The sequence below is a fragment of the Juglans regia genome, chromosome 10 (assembly GCF_001411555.2).
Source record: "Juglans regia cultivar Chandler chromosome 10, Walnut 2.0, whole genome shotgun sequence".
Lineage (NCBI taxonomy): Eukaryota > Viridiplantae > Streptophyta > Magnoliopsida > Fagales > Juglandaceae > Juglans > Juglans regia.
The window spans coordinates 20,741,199-20,756,496 of NC_049910.1; the positions used below are offsets into that span (position 1 = coordinate 20,741,199).

At 33.8% G+C, this 15,298-nt stretch overlaps 2 protein-coding genes across 3 annotated transcripts; one reads left to right on the forward strand and one right to left on the reverse strand.

Annotated features, from left to right (window-relative positions):
• Positions 1 to 2,146: 2,146 nt before the first annotated feature.
• LOC108999031 (phospholipase A1-IIdelta-like) lies at positions 2,147 to 3,710 on the reverse strand. The gene has a single exon (XM_018975826.2). The coding sequence runs from the start codon at positions 3,603 to 3,605 to the stop codon at positions 2,337 to 2,339; it is 1,269 nt and encodes a 422-aa protein (XP_018831371.2). The 5' UTR covers positions 3,606 to 3,710; the 3' UTR covers positions 2,147 to 2,336.
• Positions 3,711 to 9,799: 6,089 nt separating this feature from the next.
• Positions 9,800 to 13,338, forward strand: LOC108996631 (probable serine/threonine-protein kinase PBL7). Of its 2 annotated transcripts, none has more exons than XM_018972631.2 (6): positions 9,800 to 10,140; positions 10,814 to 11,052; positions 11,302 to 11,437; positions 12,303 to 12,561; positions 12,701 to 12,833; positions 12,946 to 13,338. In XM_018972631.2, exons 1-6 carry the CDS (start codon positions 9,987 to 9,989, stop codon positions 13,216 to 13,218), a joined length of 1,194 nt encoding a protein of 397 aa, XP_018828176.1. In that variant the 5' UTR covers positions 9,800 to 9,986; the 3' UTR covers positions 13,219 to 13,338. The 2 variants fall into 2 exon arrangements, with proteins under 2 accessions (XP_018828176.1, XP_018828174.1); XM_018972629.2 differs by having other exon boundaries at positions 9,846 to 10,140; positions 12,291 to 12,561.
• Positions 13,339 to 15,298: the final 1,960 nt, after the last annotated feature.

Consider the following 15,298-nt stretch of genomic DNA (forward strand, 5'->3'; position numbering starts at 1 on the left):
TACATGCATACGTTATCTCTGTATATATTTTTTGTGTAACTTGCTAAGATTTCTTGAAATCTCATCGTAGTAGTTTTAACTACCATTTCTCCCTGAATGGTATAAGGTGATAGGATTGTTAGACCTCGATGAGGAAATGCAAGAGAGAGGATCCCCTGAAAACTAAGGAAGCCCCCACAGAGCCTTGAGCGCTCTACTGAACCATCGCTAGTAGAGCAGTTCGAGTCTGCTAAAAAGTTCATAAGTGAAGTGCTAAAACTTTTTGAGGACCTGCAGAAGATTTTAGTAAAGGACAATGGAAAATAGGACATTTTTCAATTTATGTTAAGGAACAATATGATTTTTGGATACATGGATTTGGCAAACACAAGGGTTGTGGTTTAAACCCTTCTATTGTATTTGAATCAAGCATAGTCAATTTTACTACTAGGCCATGGGTGTTCTTTCACTGCCCAAGTCATCCCTAACTAGTGGTTGATGGGAAGGCTAAAAGCCACCTGACCACCACCTTTCATATGGAAGCTTTCTTGGCTGAAAACCATGCACTATTGCCAACAGTTTTTACCCACAATTTTGGTTGACACCACGTCACCCAAAATATCTTTCACACATCTCCTATCACCCCTCCAGATGTATAAGTATTGTCATTGTCCATTTCACTAGCATTTGATCACTTTTGAAGCCTTTTCTTGGAGAGGAAATCAAAGGAGCTCTCTGATAGTTTTTCTCATAAAGTATACTCCACATAAGTTGTTTCTCTTTGAGTCTAGTTTCTGTTGGTATGTTTTGTGTAAATTTTTATGGTTGTTTGATTGGTGAAAAGTTCGTTTAAGCATGAAGAAATCATTTTGGGCAATAAACTGGACAGTGTGTGATTCATTGATTTTTTTTATGGCCTTCTTGACAAGATGTTGGTCTGATATTTTTATGAATTATAGTTAGCATGCTAGTGTACAATTTTGATGAAAATTCATTGCATGTTATAAGTTTTTTATAATATTTTTGCATAGAGCCAAAAAGCTGAAAACTAGGAGTATGAAAAACAATTATGTTTTGAATAAGCTTGAATCATTTGTTGTGAAAGCATGCTCCAATGGCTTTAATATTCACTTATGATGATCCTGAGACTTTGATTTACATGTTAGAATGTTAGTTTGAGGATTTATGGTGTCGGTTTTAAAGATATGAATTTTTATGCATGTAAAGGTTCGGATAGGTCTTGTATTTGAGGTTTTTGGGTAAATCTATGTTTTGATGCAAATTTTGCTATGAGATCTTAGGTTTGAGGCTTAGATCGATTCTATGACTTGATTATTAACCATATGATGTTGATCATTTATGATTTATTTCATGAAAGGTATTGGATCTAAGGATTTGATCAAAACCAAACCACAGCTTTCTATTTTAGTGAAAGGGTGAAAACCGAATGTGTTAAGTTAGATTTTGTGACTTTTTGTAGTTTTGGCTCGATGATTTAAAGCATGATAGTTATTAAGAATGTGATATGAATGTATTGAGAGTATGTTATTGAACTTTCGGAGTCTTTGGAGTTGTTTTGAAAAAAGATAAAACCTTGAACATCAAGGATTGTTCTTAAGGTCAAAATACTTGAAATTTTATTATGAATTTGTGATTTTTATGATACAAGTTTTGTTGGTTGTTCTAGCATGTTATTTAAGCATAGGATGTGATTTTTGTATGTTGCATATTTTGGTTTTAGCATGAAATATAGGGTTTGAAAGAATTATAACAAAAATCAAGAGTTTTGACTTCTACGTGTTTTGGCCTATACATGTTTGATCTAGTTGGGTTGTGTTTTAAATTTTTCTAATTTGATATTTGGAATTAGAAAAAAAAATTCCATTATTTTGGTGAGTAAAAATGAAAATTTAGAGTTTAAGTTCACATGACTCAGGTTATCCTTTTTCCTCCTAAATATAATAATTTCTATTAGAATTTTAGAAAAAGAAATTATATTTACAATCTAGAATGCATAAGTGTCTTGCATTCATTTTGAAAAAAGTAACTATCAAATCTACTTGAAGAAATTAATTTTTTAATGATAGACTCTGCTCTTTTTCAAAAAGAATGAGCGACGCTTACAAAATCAATGATTGTATCTATTCTTACTCGATGGAAAATGAAAGCATAAAATTATACACGTTAATCATTGAGCAGATCAGAAGCACACTCTAATAATGTAGTTCCAATTGATGAAAAGGGAGGAAGCATACAATGATACATACATCTCACAAAAAGAAGACCAAAGAATAAATAAGTAGAAATTATACGTAAACACGTAGGGCCACGATTCACCAACCATTCAAATCATGTCCCTATAACTCAATTGATGAATAATACTCGGGAACCGGAACGTCATCTTCATCTGGATGAGCCAGAACCCATTCTCCATTTTCATCACGCACCAACCCTTTGTTCCTCTCCACCCACCACGATCCTGGAATCAAGTATTCATCCTTGAGATATTCACTCGACTTATTCACCAAAGCCAAGCTTCTATTCACCTTCAACTCAAACTTCTCCTTCTCCCCATTCCACCCAGTCACCACATGCAACATCGCCTCCAGATTATGCCAATCTGACGGATTCTTCGAGTCCTTCAAGCTTGGAGACTTCCTTGTATCTATAACCAAATCAAACCCCGTGTGCTTGTACCCCAACATCTCCCCTGGATAATGTGGGATCACGTCAATGGTGTTCTTTACATGCAAGACATTGAGATTTGGATACTTCTTGAACCTCTCGTTGAAAGCTTTGTTCCCTACTTGCGGGCAGCCGAAAACAAAGGCTGAAACTGGAATATTGTCAGAAACACCATTCTCCACGAGATCGAAAGCTCCCAAGACTGCTAAGCTTGCCCCAAGACTATGCCCCGTTAACGTCACACTTAATTTCTCGTCTTTGTATTGCTTTATCAACTCATCGATCTTGGTTAAAAGCTGCGTTCTTGCGTTTTTCTTGGTGAATAGCGAGTTGGGGTCCTCCGACATGTAGATAGTAAGCCAACCCTTCATGACTTTTGGCACCTTTTCATTATCTCCATTGCTATCACTACTACCACCATCATCCCTGTGTTCAGCACGCGCATTTGGACGCAACAACGACACGACAGGCTTGAGTTTAGCCTCCAACACGTCAATCCACTCGTAGCTCCTAGTAGTTCCACGCATCGCGACATAGATCTCGCGCCGGCCTAGGGTGCGGCTGACCCCGTCGGTGGTGACGGCGATATAGCCAATCCAATTAGACTCGCGGTCCCATGACTCGCGAGAGTGGGAGTGGAAAAGAAAGGCCGAGCGATGGCCGACTTTGGCAGTGGCGTAGAGAAAGGCGACGACTTCATAGTCGGAGGCGTTGCGGAGCATGACCTTGTGGAAGAAGGAGGCCTTGCCATAGCGGCTGGAGCCGCAATACTTGGAGTTCCTGTCGTTGTTGAAGGCGTCGTAGGTGGCTTGGCAGAAGTCGCCGCATCGAAGGATGAGTTTGCGGAGGGAGAGATCGAGAGGGTCCAAAAGGCCTTCCCAGCTTTTGCTGCCGAGCAGTTCTTGCCATGTGGGTTGTTCTGCTTCGATTATTGTGTTCATGGTCTCGATTGGGGTGTGTGTGTTTGGAACCTTGGATGCTTTCTCGTGATGGTTGTTGAGAAAAGAGAACGCAATGGTTTTTATAGGATTTTAGGGATTGTAGAATAGGGGATACTTTGTGCAGTGAGTCTTTTCTTACTTTTTATTATTTTATTATTATTTATTATCTATTTTTTTATTATTTATTGTTATTTAATATTTTATTAATATTTTATTATTATCTCATAGAATATCTGAATACAACTCACGACAATAAAAAAAAAAAATTAAACTTTTATAATGTCCTTTCTAAGATTTTTAAGAATTCAAATGCTATCTATATTACAATTTTACTTATATAATCCTACTTAACGATGGATCAGCTATTGAAAATTACAAAAAAAAAAATTAATTCAAAATTTTGAAATTCAAATTAAAGAAACAACTACTGATAAAATAAGATTAACACTCAATATACACAAGATTATAAATAAAATAATGCGTACGTGTGACACGGTTCTTGCAGGAATAGTTCATTGTCAATTTAATATAATATATATCTAAGTTTTGTTAATAAAATTGGAGCCGGTAGCAGGTAGCCGGTAGGTGGTGCAGATGGCTTTGACCCCATAAAGAAATGAAGAACCCAATTAAATAATGTTGCTTTTTGGTCGGTAGATATGGTCCGCGTGAAGGTTGATCCGCCTCGTAGTTACGGTTCATCTCAACTATTATTTATTGTTGTTCAATAATTTTAATTTATAAATTTTATTACTATTTATAATACATTTAAATTTATCTTCGAATCCAAACGATGAATTCAAATAGGTAAGTTAAGTTAAGTTACATATAAATTGTTTTTTGTAAAAAAATGAATTTTATTATTAAATAATTTTTTTATATTTTTTTTAGATGAGATCTATTTTTTTTATAAAAAATTGTATAAAAATTATTTATTTAAAATTTATACGGATCATTTTTCATAAAGAAAACGTGCTAGACAAAAGCTGGAGTTGACCTCTAGAAGCATATGAACTTGAGCTATTCAAATGTTCTTAAAATATAACTTGGTGATATAGAAAGAAGATATCTTCAGTCCAATCACGATTTACAGTTTACACCATGAGAGGTTTTGATTAGATGCACAAAATTGGTATACAAAAAATACAACATTTACATTATTGATATAATTTTACAAAAAAAAACCTTTATATTCTTCAATAATTTTAAAGAATTCGAATTTAGTATTGCAAGTTGGATTGAGAAGTCTCGTTTTCCCTTCCTTTATACCTACATTTTCCTTCCTTGCATCCTGCTGGCTGCAACCCCCAAATTAGTCATCTTCAAGCTATTGATCTTCTCGTCACAAAGATGAAAGCGCTTAGAGCATTGGCATTTATATCTACATATGTAGATGCAAAGATATATTTACATAATATGATCCTTAATTTGATTGCATTGGATTATGCATCACTATAATTTTACATAGTTATGAACAGTATTTCAACATCTTTGGATATGCACTATTCGCACCTAAAATGTTATTTTATTAATTTTTCTCTCCTCCCACTCTCTCTCTCTCTCTCAACTCTTTCTTCTTCTCCCTCCTCCAACAACACAAGAAAACATTCACATTCACCTCCACCTTCATTTCATTATTATAATATGTTATATTTTTTTTTATCATTTTATTATATTTTTAATATAATATATATAAATTATATTTTTTTATTATTGTATTTGTATTATTAATGCAAAATGTATATAGTGTGTAGCACCCCTAGTTTTAGCGCACTCCTGCCGAACACCATGCGGATAGCAACCTTAGTTTTAGCACATCATTTGAGATCCAGTATTAGATTTTCGCACCTCTCTCTTCCTCCACTCCTTTACATTTCAACGTAGCCACCCTCGACGGTATCACAGATATCTCAAAAATTAAATTTCAGAACACATTAAAAAATGCAAACTCGGAATTATGCTCATTGTGTACGAGTATATTAAGCCATGCAGCTTCGTGCTAAATATGCAAAGGTATATAATGTCCAACTTATTGGCAAGTATTATTTATAGGCCACTACATTATTATGCTTTATGGCTGGGACCAAGTACTCGGCAGTGGGTTACATGGAGAGAGACAGGTGATGATTGCACAAATTATATCAATGGCGCTCTCTCTCTCTCGAATGCGAGTATCGAGTGAGGTTCGTAGATATTGGAATATGTGGCTATCATTGTAACGAATTCCACCATCGTGGAGGAATTATTTTTGAAATGGAGAAGTCGTTAGAACAATAAGATTCATACCTTAATCAATAATAATTTGTAATATTGTATCTAAACTATAAATTAAAGTTGATAGGTTGCATTTTGAAATTATTAGAAGGAAATAATATTCATCTCCTCTTGACTATCATCATTTAGTTTTCATATATAGGAAGGATTTTAATTAGATTTGGAGGTATAATTCAACCAACACACCACCATCCTTATACGCTATTGATGATTTCATAAAGATTTAATTATCACAAGATTTTTAATAATGGTACGTTAACATACTATATTTCTCATATATGCGAAGAGTTATGAATTTCTAAATCATCATGGTTGAAATTCCTTTAAAAGAAATAATATTTAAGAAAAAAAAAAAAAAAACTAGTGTTGGAAAAGAAGAATTGAAATAATTTTTTGTTCAACTAAAGGTAAGTCTCCCGCCCGTCTTTCTCCTAGCAATTTCTTCGCCCAACTAAAAACAAAAATTCCCATCTTCGCCGCCTAGAATGGGTGGAGCTTTGGCTCCTTTCTCCCTCTGCTTTTCAGTGTTTATTATGTTTTCCAGCTTTTTTTTTTTTTTTTGTTCTTATTGTATTTTCCGTCCTAGCAACGAGAAGTGTCGATCTATTACTTTATGAGCCCCCACGACTGCCATGTGCCCCACCACAGGACTCCCTACTACCAATCCCTTAGATGGCTTAAGAATAATTTCAAAAGGAGTGGTGCATGCTTCACACGATCGACTCAACCCGTGCGTGAGATCTAGGCGCCGCCGCACCAGATTGTACTTGTTGCTACTACATGCGGCATATTCGGGACCAGCGACCTCAAATCCTTCAAATTCGACCAACATCCACTTTCATAGAGTGACGTGTGGCCTTTACGCGTGTAACAACCCGCTCCTTCTTTCTAACGTAAGCAAATTTTGAAGATGGAAATTATGCAACAATCTGCCCTTCTCTCTAGCGACTGCGAGTCTCATTATGCGTGCCAAACGTCGATGACATGTTTCTAAAGATACTACGTGATTTCTAGAGTATGCAGAGTGTTTTAAATGCATTAAAAATATTTATATGAGGTATTTCCAATGTTATTGAACTAAGCTTGATTTTAAATAAGACAATTATAATATTTTGAAGAGTTCTAAAAATATTATAATTGTCGAGAAAATATTTTAATATCATTATTAAAATGATTTCAGTTATTTAAAATATTATGGGATTTGAATTATGTTGAAAACTCTAATTAATTAAATGATTTTATTTTTTTAAAGATATTAAATAAGACTTCATCATTTTATTTATGATGAAGTAATATTATTTTATAACTAAAGTTTAGTTTAAATAATATTCTACCTTAATTCCTCTCAATGCTTTTAATTAAGTTAATGTTTACGCATTTTCAAATCAGTGTTTTAATCCCCCATGGTTAGATCGTTTTGTGGATCGCAAGATGAAGGGCCTGGATTAAATACCCAAGCTCTCTCTCTTTCTCCCCCACTTTTCCCTTCCCTCTCTGTCTCTCCTCCCTCTCCCCCAGCGTACACCGCACGCTTCTCTCCCTCTCATCAATTCTCTCATCAGTTCAACCTGGCGCCGCTGTGCGCCGCCCGGTCTCACCTCCACCGCCAACAGCCTCCTCTCACGCCGGCGAGCCCCTACCACCGAACTCAGCCTCCACCTCGTAGCCACCTTCCCCGTAGCACGCACGCAGCAACCCACGCACGGTTTCACTGTGCGCAGCCCTTTCCATTGCCATACGCGGCTACCGACCACTACCACGAGCCCCTTGAGCCTTCCCCCTTCCTCCTCTCCTTGGCCCGAGGCCCATAGCCTCCCTCAGACACACGGGCTCTCTCCCTCACACGCACGGGTTTCTCCCCATCCCCCGCCGTACGTCGCCACCCACAGCGTCCAACCGCTGTCTCGAGCTTCCTCTGGCCACCATCAGCCTACCTCAACCACCCATAGTCCCGATCTACCCCTCATGCATGCCCACTCTCTCTCACTCACTCTCGGACTCTCCCTCACGTGCGACTTAGATTCGCAGCCTCCAACCACCGTGGCGCCACCACAAGCTCCACCACACCTCCCTCAGCCCCTCCATGGCTAGCCACAACCAGCCAAGCTCCCCCTCTATTTTCCATGCCCTGAGACCCACGGCCTAAACTCCTTCACGAGCCGCCATGTGCCACCTCGGCACCACCATGAGACCACCACCCCAGGACCACGACCCAACCCTCCTATGCATAGATCCACACCCGTAGCCATCTTTAAGGACCGAAACAGCCATTGTACGTGGGTTAGCCGCCACGTACGACCCTTCCTACGTCATCAACCGTGACGATCAGCGAGTAACGCACGAGTTATCCTGTCGATGGTATAACCCTCTATCCCTTGTTATTTAATGTTGGTTGGTTGGTTAGATTGTGGGATGTGTTGTTAATATTGTGGAGTTTGCTATGTAGTATGGAGATGTGATGTACTGTGTAGTGAAGTGTTGAGCGTAGTTAAAAAGTGTGTTGTGAAGTATGGTTGAAATCGAGATTGAAATCGCCCATCATTTGGAGCTCTTGAATCGAAGGGATCAAGGCCTTGGTACTTTTTTTTTCTTTTTGGAATTTTGTAGATCTGACTGTTTTTGTTATTTAATTATTTTTTATTTTTTAAAATGACAATTAGCATTAAATGACAATTAAAACAATATAATTTTTTAATTTATAATTTAATTAGAATATAAGTATTAATTAACATATTACAAGTAAAAAAATTGTAAAATATGATAAAACATATAAAATAATAATTAAAAAAAATTAAATATTTTTTTAATTATTAATTACTCATTATTATATAATAAATAAATAGGTAATTCAATATGGAGATTTGATGTGAATAGTCAAAGTCAAATTCATCTTATACTATTTTAGGGTGCGTTGGGTTATTGAGCTCAGCTTAGTTGAGTTCAGTCTAATTTTAAGCTGAGTCTAATATCTAAACGTCAAACTCTAATAAGGTTGTGTTTGAATGTTGAAGTGAGTTGAGTTGAGTTGAGATGATAAAATATTGTTAGAATATTATTTTTTAATATTATTATTATTTTAGAATTTGAAAAAATTGAATTGTTTATTATATTTTATATTGGAATTTGAAAAAATTGTAATGATGTGTTGAGATGAGTTGAGAGGAGTTAAGGAACCAAACGAAATTATTAAACTCATCTCAACTTAAAACCTTCTTACACGTGGATCCACAACCTTTTTCAATGTAAAACATCTTTATATATGTGACTCACAACTTGATTAACTCATCTCAATTCATCATTACAATTTTTTCAAATTCCAACATAAAATATAATAAATAATTCAACTTTTTTAAATTTCAAAATAATAATAATATTAAAAAATAATATTCTAACAATATTTTATTATCTCAACTCAACTCATTTCAACATCTAAACACAACCTAAATTCAGTTTAAATAGACTCTATATAACTCTTTTTACTATTCAACTCATTATTATTTATAAAAAATTGAACTCAACTCAATATTCAAACGTAATCTTATTGTTGTATAATAAAAAAATAACTATTCTAATATAAGACTTTATTTGAATGGAATAACTTCCTCCCATCAACAATATCATTTAACTTTTATTAATCCAATAAGGATGTTCTATATTCTCTTTGATTGGTTAGTTAATAGATTATTATTTTTTAGATGAGCAAGATTTCAGTGAGCACTGAGCTCCTCTCCCTCTCTGTTTTTTTTTTTTTTTCGTTAAGACCTAATTATCCGATTGTCGCATCATTCCTCCTGATATTTATAATTATTGGATCGAATTAAATTGATAAAAATATATTTTAATATTAATTACTCACTCAAGATTATACTGTTTAAATTAATAATATTAATATTGCCAAATGGCCCAAATCTACGTCATTTACCGTACTCTGTAAAGAGAGAACAAAAAATAAAGAGAAGAAAATCATAAAATAGAAGGACATTCCCAAGCTATGAAAAATTGGTATCTCATCCACTGACTGTGTTCACCAATCCATTTTACAGGGTTAGGGTTCTTGTCCTTTTTTCCTTTTAGGTGTTTGCAATGGCGTAACAGATACATTAGGAAATGGAGGCAGAGGAAGCGTACAGAAGTAGAGAGCGCACAGTGCTGGTGGTAATAGTGGTACTGGCTTCGGTGGCCGTGTCCTCCTTGCTCGTCGCCTTCAGCTACTATTGCTACATTCGGAACAAGGTCTCTAAGCGCCTCAAGGACCGCCAAAGTGAGTGACTTTCTCGCTTATGTTCCAACCCCTTTCACCATGCGTTTATCCTTTTCCTGCCTACTGAGAACAGAAAAAAAAAAAAAAAAAAGTATTTGGAAACTTGAAGAAGATTCTTGTTCCCTTTTAATAAATGTTCCAAGTTCGAAAATGTGCTCGAAGATTTGTGTAAATTAATGTATAAAGTTTCATTGTTTTTTCGGAAAAACTTTTCTGGTGGCGTTGACATGGTCTAGTATACGTCTCTGTATGTTGTTCTGGTAGCTGATGAAACTTTCGGGGTAAGAAAATAAAAGAGGTTAAGCTTTTGAGTTTTGTTTGCTCAGAAATTTTTGGGACGGGTTTTAATTAAAATTTTTGTGGTGACAATGATAACAAATCCTAAAGAATAAAGAAACACTGTGCTTTAGTCCCAGTTTACTGGTTCGGTTAAAGCATGCATGAATCGAAAATTGAATTAAGTAAAACGATATAGGAATGATATGTTATTCTATTTAAGCTTCTAAACACTGAACTTTTCAGTTCTAAGCCAATCCAAGTAGCTTTTCTCTAATCTGAAACCCTATGGTGCTTTTGGGCGACACTGGATGCTTTGGATTAATTCCTTTTTTTTCCTACTTAAAATCTAACGGTGCATTAGTTGGTAACTCGTGGTTGTTTTTATTCTCTGAAGGGGCTGATAATGAGGGCAAAGGTAGCTTTCAAAATCTGCAAGTTGCGGCTGAGAAGGGGCTTCAGGTATTCACTTTCAAGCAGCTTCATTCCGCAACTGCTGGTTTCAGCAAGTCAAATGTAGTTGGGCATGGTGGATTTGGGCTAGTGTACCGAGGGGTGCTCAATGATGGTAGGAAAGTTGCTATTAAGTTGATGGATCAGGCAGGAAAGCAAGGAGAAGATGAATTTAAAGTAGAGGTTTGATCCTGTTATACAAATTTTTCCTCCTTGAACTTGTTCGGGTTCTGAGATAACAAATGGAGAAGGGGGCTGGATTTGAATATTCACATCCCTACTAAGCTTTTTTCTTAAATAAATGTCGATTTTTATTCCTTGGCATTCTCAGCAACCAAATGGAGCATGATATGACCTTTCTTTTTCCAGATTTTCAAATTTGGGCTTTCCATTGAGTTGTTATAATTTATTTACGAGTATATTTTACCATAGGTGGAATTGCTAAGTCGGCTGCATTCTCCTTATTTGTTGGCGTTGGTTGGGTATTGTTCTGATAATAACCATAAATTACTGGTGTACGAGTTCATGGCAAATGGTGGTCTGCAGGAACATTTATATCCTGTGAGCAGTAAGTAGTAACTTCTTTTAACATCTTTATTCTTTTGACATTTACACATGTAATGAATGAAGCCTTTGTCCGGGTTGAGGTATCCCAAAGTGTGAGGTTGATTCCGACCTTCTGCCATTCACATCATATTTCAGTAATTATTCTATTTCCACTTGAGATCTCAGGAGCATAATAAAATGAGAGACATGTTTCTTGAATTTTTCTGTAATTTTCTTTTATGGTTGCATTATTTGCTCCAAGTTAACTAGAAACAAAACATGAAATTAAAAGAAAGAAAGAAAAAATGAAAGTGGAATTGACTATATATAGCGTGTATTTGTGGTTCTTGAGTTTCCACTGTTTAAATTCTTCGCTTCTTATACGCTAGACTTGACTTCCATTCTTTGAATCAGCCGATGAATTCTTTGAATGGTATGATGTGAAGTATCATGCATATAAGTTTGAACAGGATGCAAGTTATTGAACTATAAAACATGGAAGCATGGCCCTTTGCATCTGTCTCTTGTCAGGCGTATATGCTGTGATGTTTGTACTGCTATGTGAGTGGTTTGCTGAATATTCTGTTGGATCGTATATGACAAGCTGGTTTGATTAATTAATGAAGAAGCTTGCTCAACTCTTAAATATTTGAGATAATTGCAGAAGTTTTCTTGTTCGAACTAATATTTAGCATGCAAAATTCTTGATGCATTTGATATTATTTCCAGTTCTTAGGCATTTGATATTTTTTTGTAGTTCGCATTGCCCCTTACGTGCATACTTCAGTTCTATAGTCATTATAATAATTATTTTTCATTGTTGATGCTAGTTTGTGTTAATCTAGTGGTTTTGTTGTTGGATGCTACTTTTTGAGTTGAATTCACAGGGACCAGTTCTATCTCCATAAAATTGGACTGGGAAACTAGATTGAGAATAGCCCTTGAAGCTGCGAAGGGTTTAGAATATCTACATGAACACGTCAGTCCTCCAGTGATTCACAGAGATTTTAAGAGCAGTAACATCCTATTAGACAAAAATTTTCATGCCAAAGTTTCTGATTTTGGATTGGCGAAGCTTGGATCAGAAAAGGCTGGTGGATATGTTTCAACCCGAGTGTTAGGCACCCAAGGCTATGTTGCCCCTGAGTAAGAACCAGTGATCTTTCTGTTCATACTGTATTCTTATTTCTATCTGATTTCACTTTTATTTATTTTGTTGACATCATTTAAAAGCTTTCAGCTGTAATTCATTTTAATATTATATTCCGTTGTGTTTGTTATGCAGGTATGCCTTGACCGGCCATCTGACTACTAAGTCTGATGTCTATAGTTATGGCATTGTCCTTTTGGAGTTGCTCACAGGCAGAGTTCCAGTTGATATGAAGAGACCTCCTGGGGAAGGTGTTCTAGCATCTTGGGTGGGTCACCATGAAGTTTAGAAGATCAGTTGTCTCTCCCTTGAGTTTTCCTTCTGAAACCTTGGGTTAAATTTTATGCTTTCTTATACCTTTCTGTCTGATTGTTTTGAAGGCATTACCCCGGCTGACAGACAGAGATAAGGTTGTAGAGATTATGGATCCTGCTCTGCAGGGTCAGTACTCACTGAAGGAGGTTATTCAGGTAGCTGCAATTGCTGCAATGTGCGTGCAACCAGAGGCAGATTACAGGCCGCTGATGGCTGATGTTGTACAATCACTGGTTCCGCTGGTGAGGACTTACAGGTCAAGTTCAAAGGTAGGCAGCTGCTCTAGTTTCCAAGTTAAATCGCCCACAACACATGATTTTGGAAAAGCTAGTGTATGAAACTGATTAAAGCCTATTACAAAATTTAAATTATCTCCATGTGCTTATTTAGCTAACTTGGATTAACATGAACTGTGTAGTCTATGAACGATTTAGAGTAAACTGTTTCGTTTGTTTTCATAGTATTTCTCAACTCATTTTATCACATCTAATCAGTATAATTTTATTAAATTTTTACACAAAAAAAAAAAGAAATATTAAAAATATATATTCTAACAATATTTTTATTTAATTTTTAACTTTTATATAGACTATGATATGCCAAAACAAACCAGGCCTACAGAAAGATCGTAAAATGGGACCGCTTTGACCATCAAAATATATTAGTGGTTGATTTATATATATATATATATATATATATATATTTAAATACTTTAGATATATTTAGTGGCCAAATACTTATATATATATATCCCTTTAAAATGGAAAAAACTCTCACTTATAAAAAAATATATATATATATTTCCCTATAAACTCTCACTTATAAAAAAAGTTCTCACTTAAAAAAATAAAAATAAATAAAAAAAATAGAAAAAACTCTCAAAAGACGGATAGAAGAATCATCCAAACTGCCTAAAGTTTATTAAACAATCGACACATCTTCCGGCTGGTTTAGTTAAACTATCTATTTTATATAATTATTATAATATTTTTAAATTTTTATATAAAATATAATAAATAATTTAATTTTTTAAATTTTAAAATAAAAATAATATTAATAAATTATATTATAAAAATATTTTATTTAATTTTTAATAAAACATCCCATTTTATCTCTTAAACAAAAAAATCTTAATACAGCCAGTACTGTAATGTCGGTTCACAGTAATTATTTTTCAAAGTATTAGGCAATTACTCCGAACTTAAAGCGTTGAATTTGAGAAATTCGAAAAAATATTATTATTTTATAAAATAATTGTATAACAGGGTTTTATATAAAGAAAGAAATGATGTATGTTAATTTTTTTTATAATTATATTTTAAATTGAAGATATTTATATTAAAAAATATTATTTTTATAAATTATATTATAAAAATATTTGTAATATAAAATTTAATTGAATAAAAAATTGTGTTTTTTTCTTTTCCTGATTAGACTACTCATCCAATCCAAGTTGGATGTGGGACCAAATTCTTATCCACTGCAATTAAAACATAAAAGCACTCTGCCACTTTGACACATTCCTTACCTTTTACTCGGCAAAAGAAAAAAAAAAAAAAAAAACATTCCTTTACCTTTTGAAGCTGATGGAAGAGGGTGGACAGAGACAGCTCATTTTGCCTCGTTCGTTGCATATAAATATTAAATACACCAAACTGAACCTACATCTCCTCAAGTTTTTTGTCTGCTTTTATTAGATTAGTCTTGTTGAATTAGTTAAAAATTAAATTTAATAAAAATTTAGTTATTAAATTATAAAATAGTTCATATTAAAATAATTATATTCTAAATATTTAAAATATAACTACAGTAATATTTAAAATAATATTTAAAATAATTTTTAAATTTAAAAGGAACTATTCATTTATCAAATCTATTTTATATTCTTTTTTTCTCTTTCATTTTAATATCAATTATTTCTCTCTCTATTTCAAATGACAATTGAAAAAATATAATTAGAATACAATTACTAATTAATATATAACATTATGAATAGTAAAATTTGATAAAATAAAATAAATTCATAATTAAAAAAATTTCAAAATTATTAATTACTCATTACTATATAATGAATAAATGGATAATCCAATGTGGAGATTTGATATGAATAGTCAAAGTTAAATTTATCTTATATTATTTTATTATCATATAATGAAAAAATGGCTATTCCAATATAGAAACTTATGTGAATGTAATAGTTAAATGCTAAATTTATCTTGCATTCATAAAAAATATATTTTAATTTTAATTAATCCAACAAGAGTGCTCTTACTCGTCATTTTTATTTTTTACACATATTTTTTACATTTTAATTTTAATTTTAAGTTTTAATTTTATTAAACTAATTAAATTCTTTTAGTTACTATCTCTACTTTACATATTTATTCAGAAAATAAAATATATATATATATATATAAA

Excerpts from the sequence above, each read along its gene's own strand:
- LOC108999031 (XM_018975826.2), bottom strand. The coding sequence starts at position 3,605 with ATGAACACAATAATCGAAGCAGAACAACCCACATGGCAAGAACTGCTC.
- LOC108996631 (XM_018972629.2), top strand. The coding sequence starts at position 9,987 with ATGGAGGCAGAGGAAGCGTACAGAAGTAGAGAGCGCACAGTGCTGGTG. Across the intron at positions 11,053-11,301 it reads AAGATGAATTTAAAGTAGAG|GTGGAATTGCTAAGTCGGCT; the intron begins GTTTGATCCTGT and ends ATTTTACCATAG. Across the intron at positions 12,562-12,700 it reads CAAGGCTATGTTGCCCCTGA|GTATGCCTTGACCGGCCATC; the intron begins GTAAGAACCAGT and ends TTTGTTATGCAG.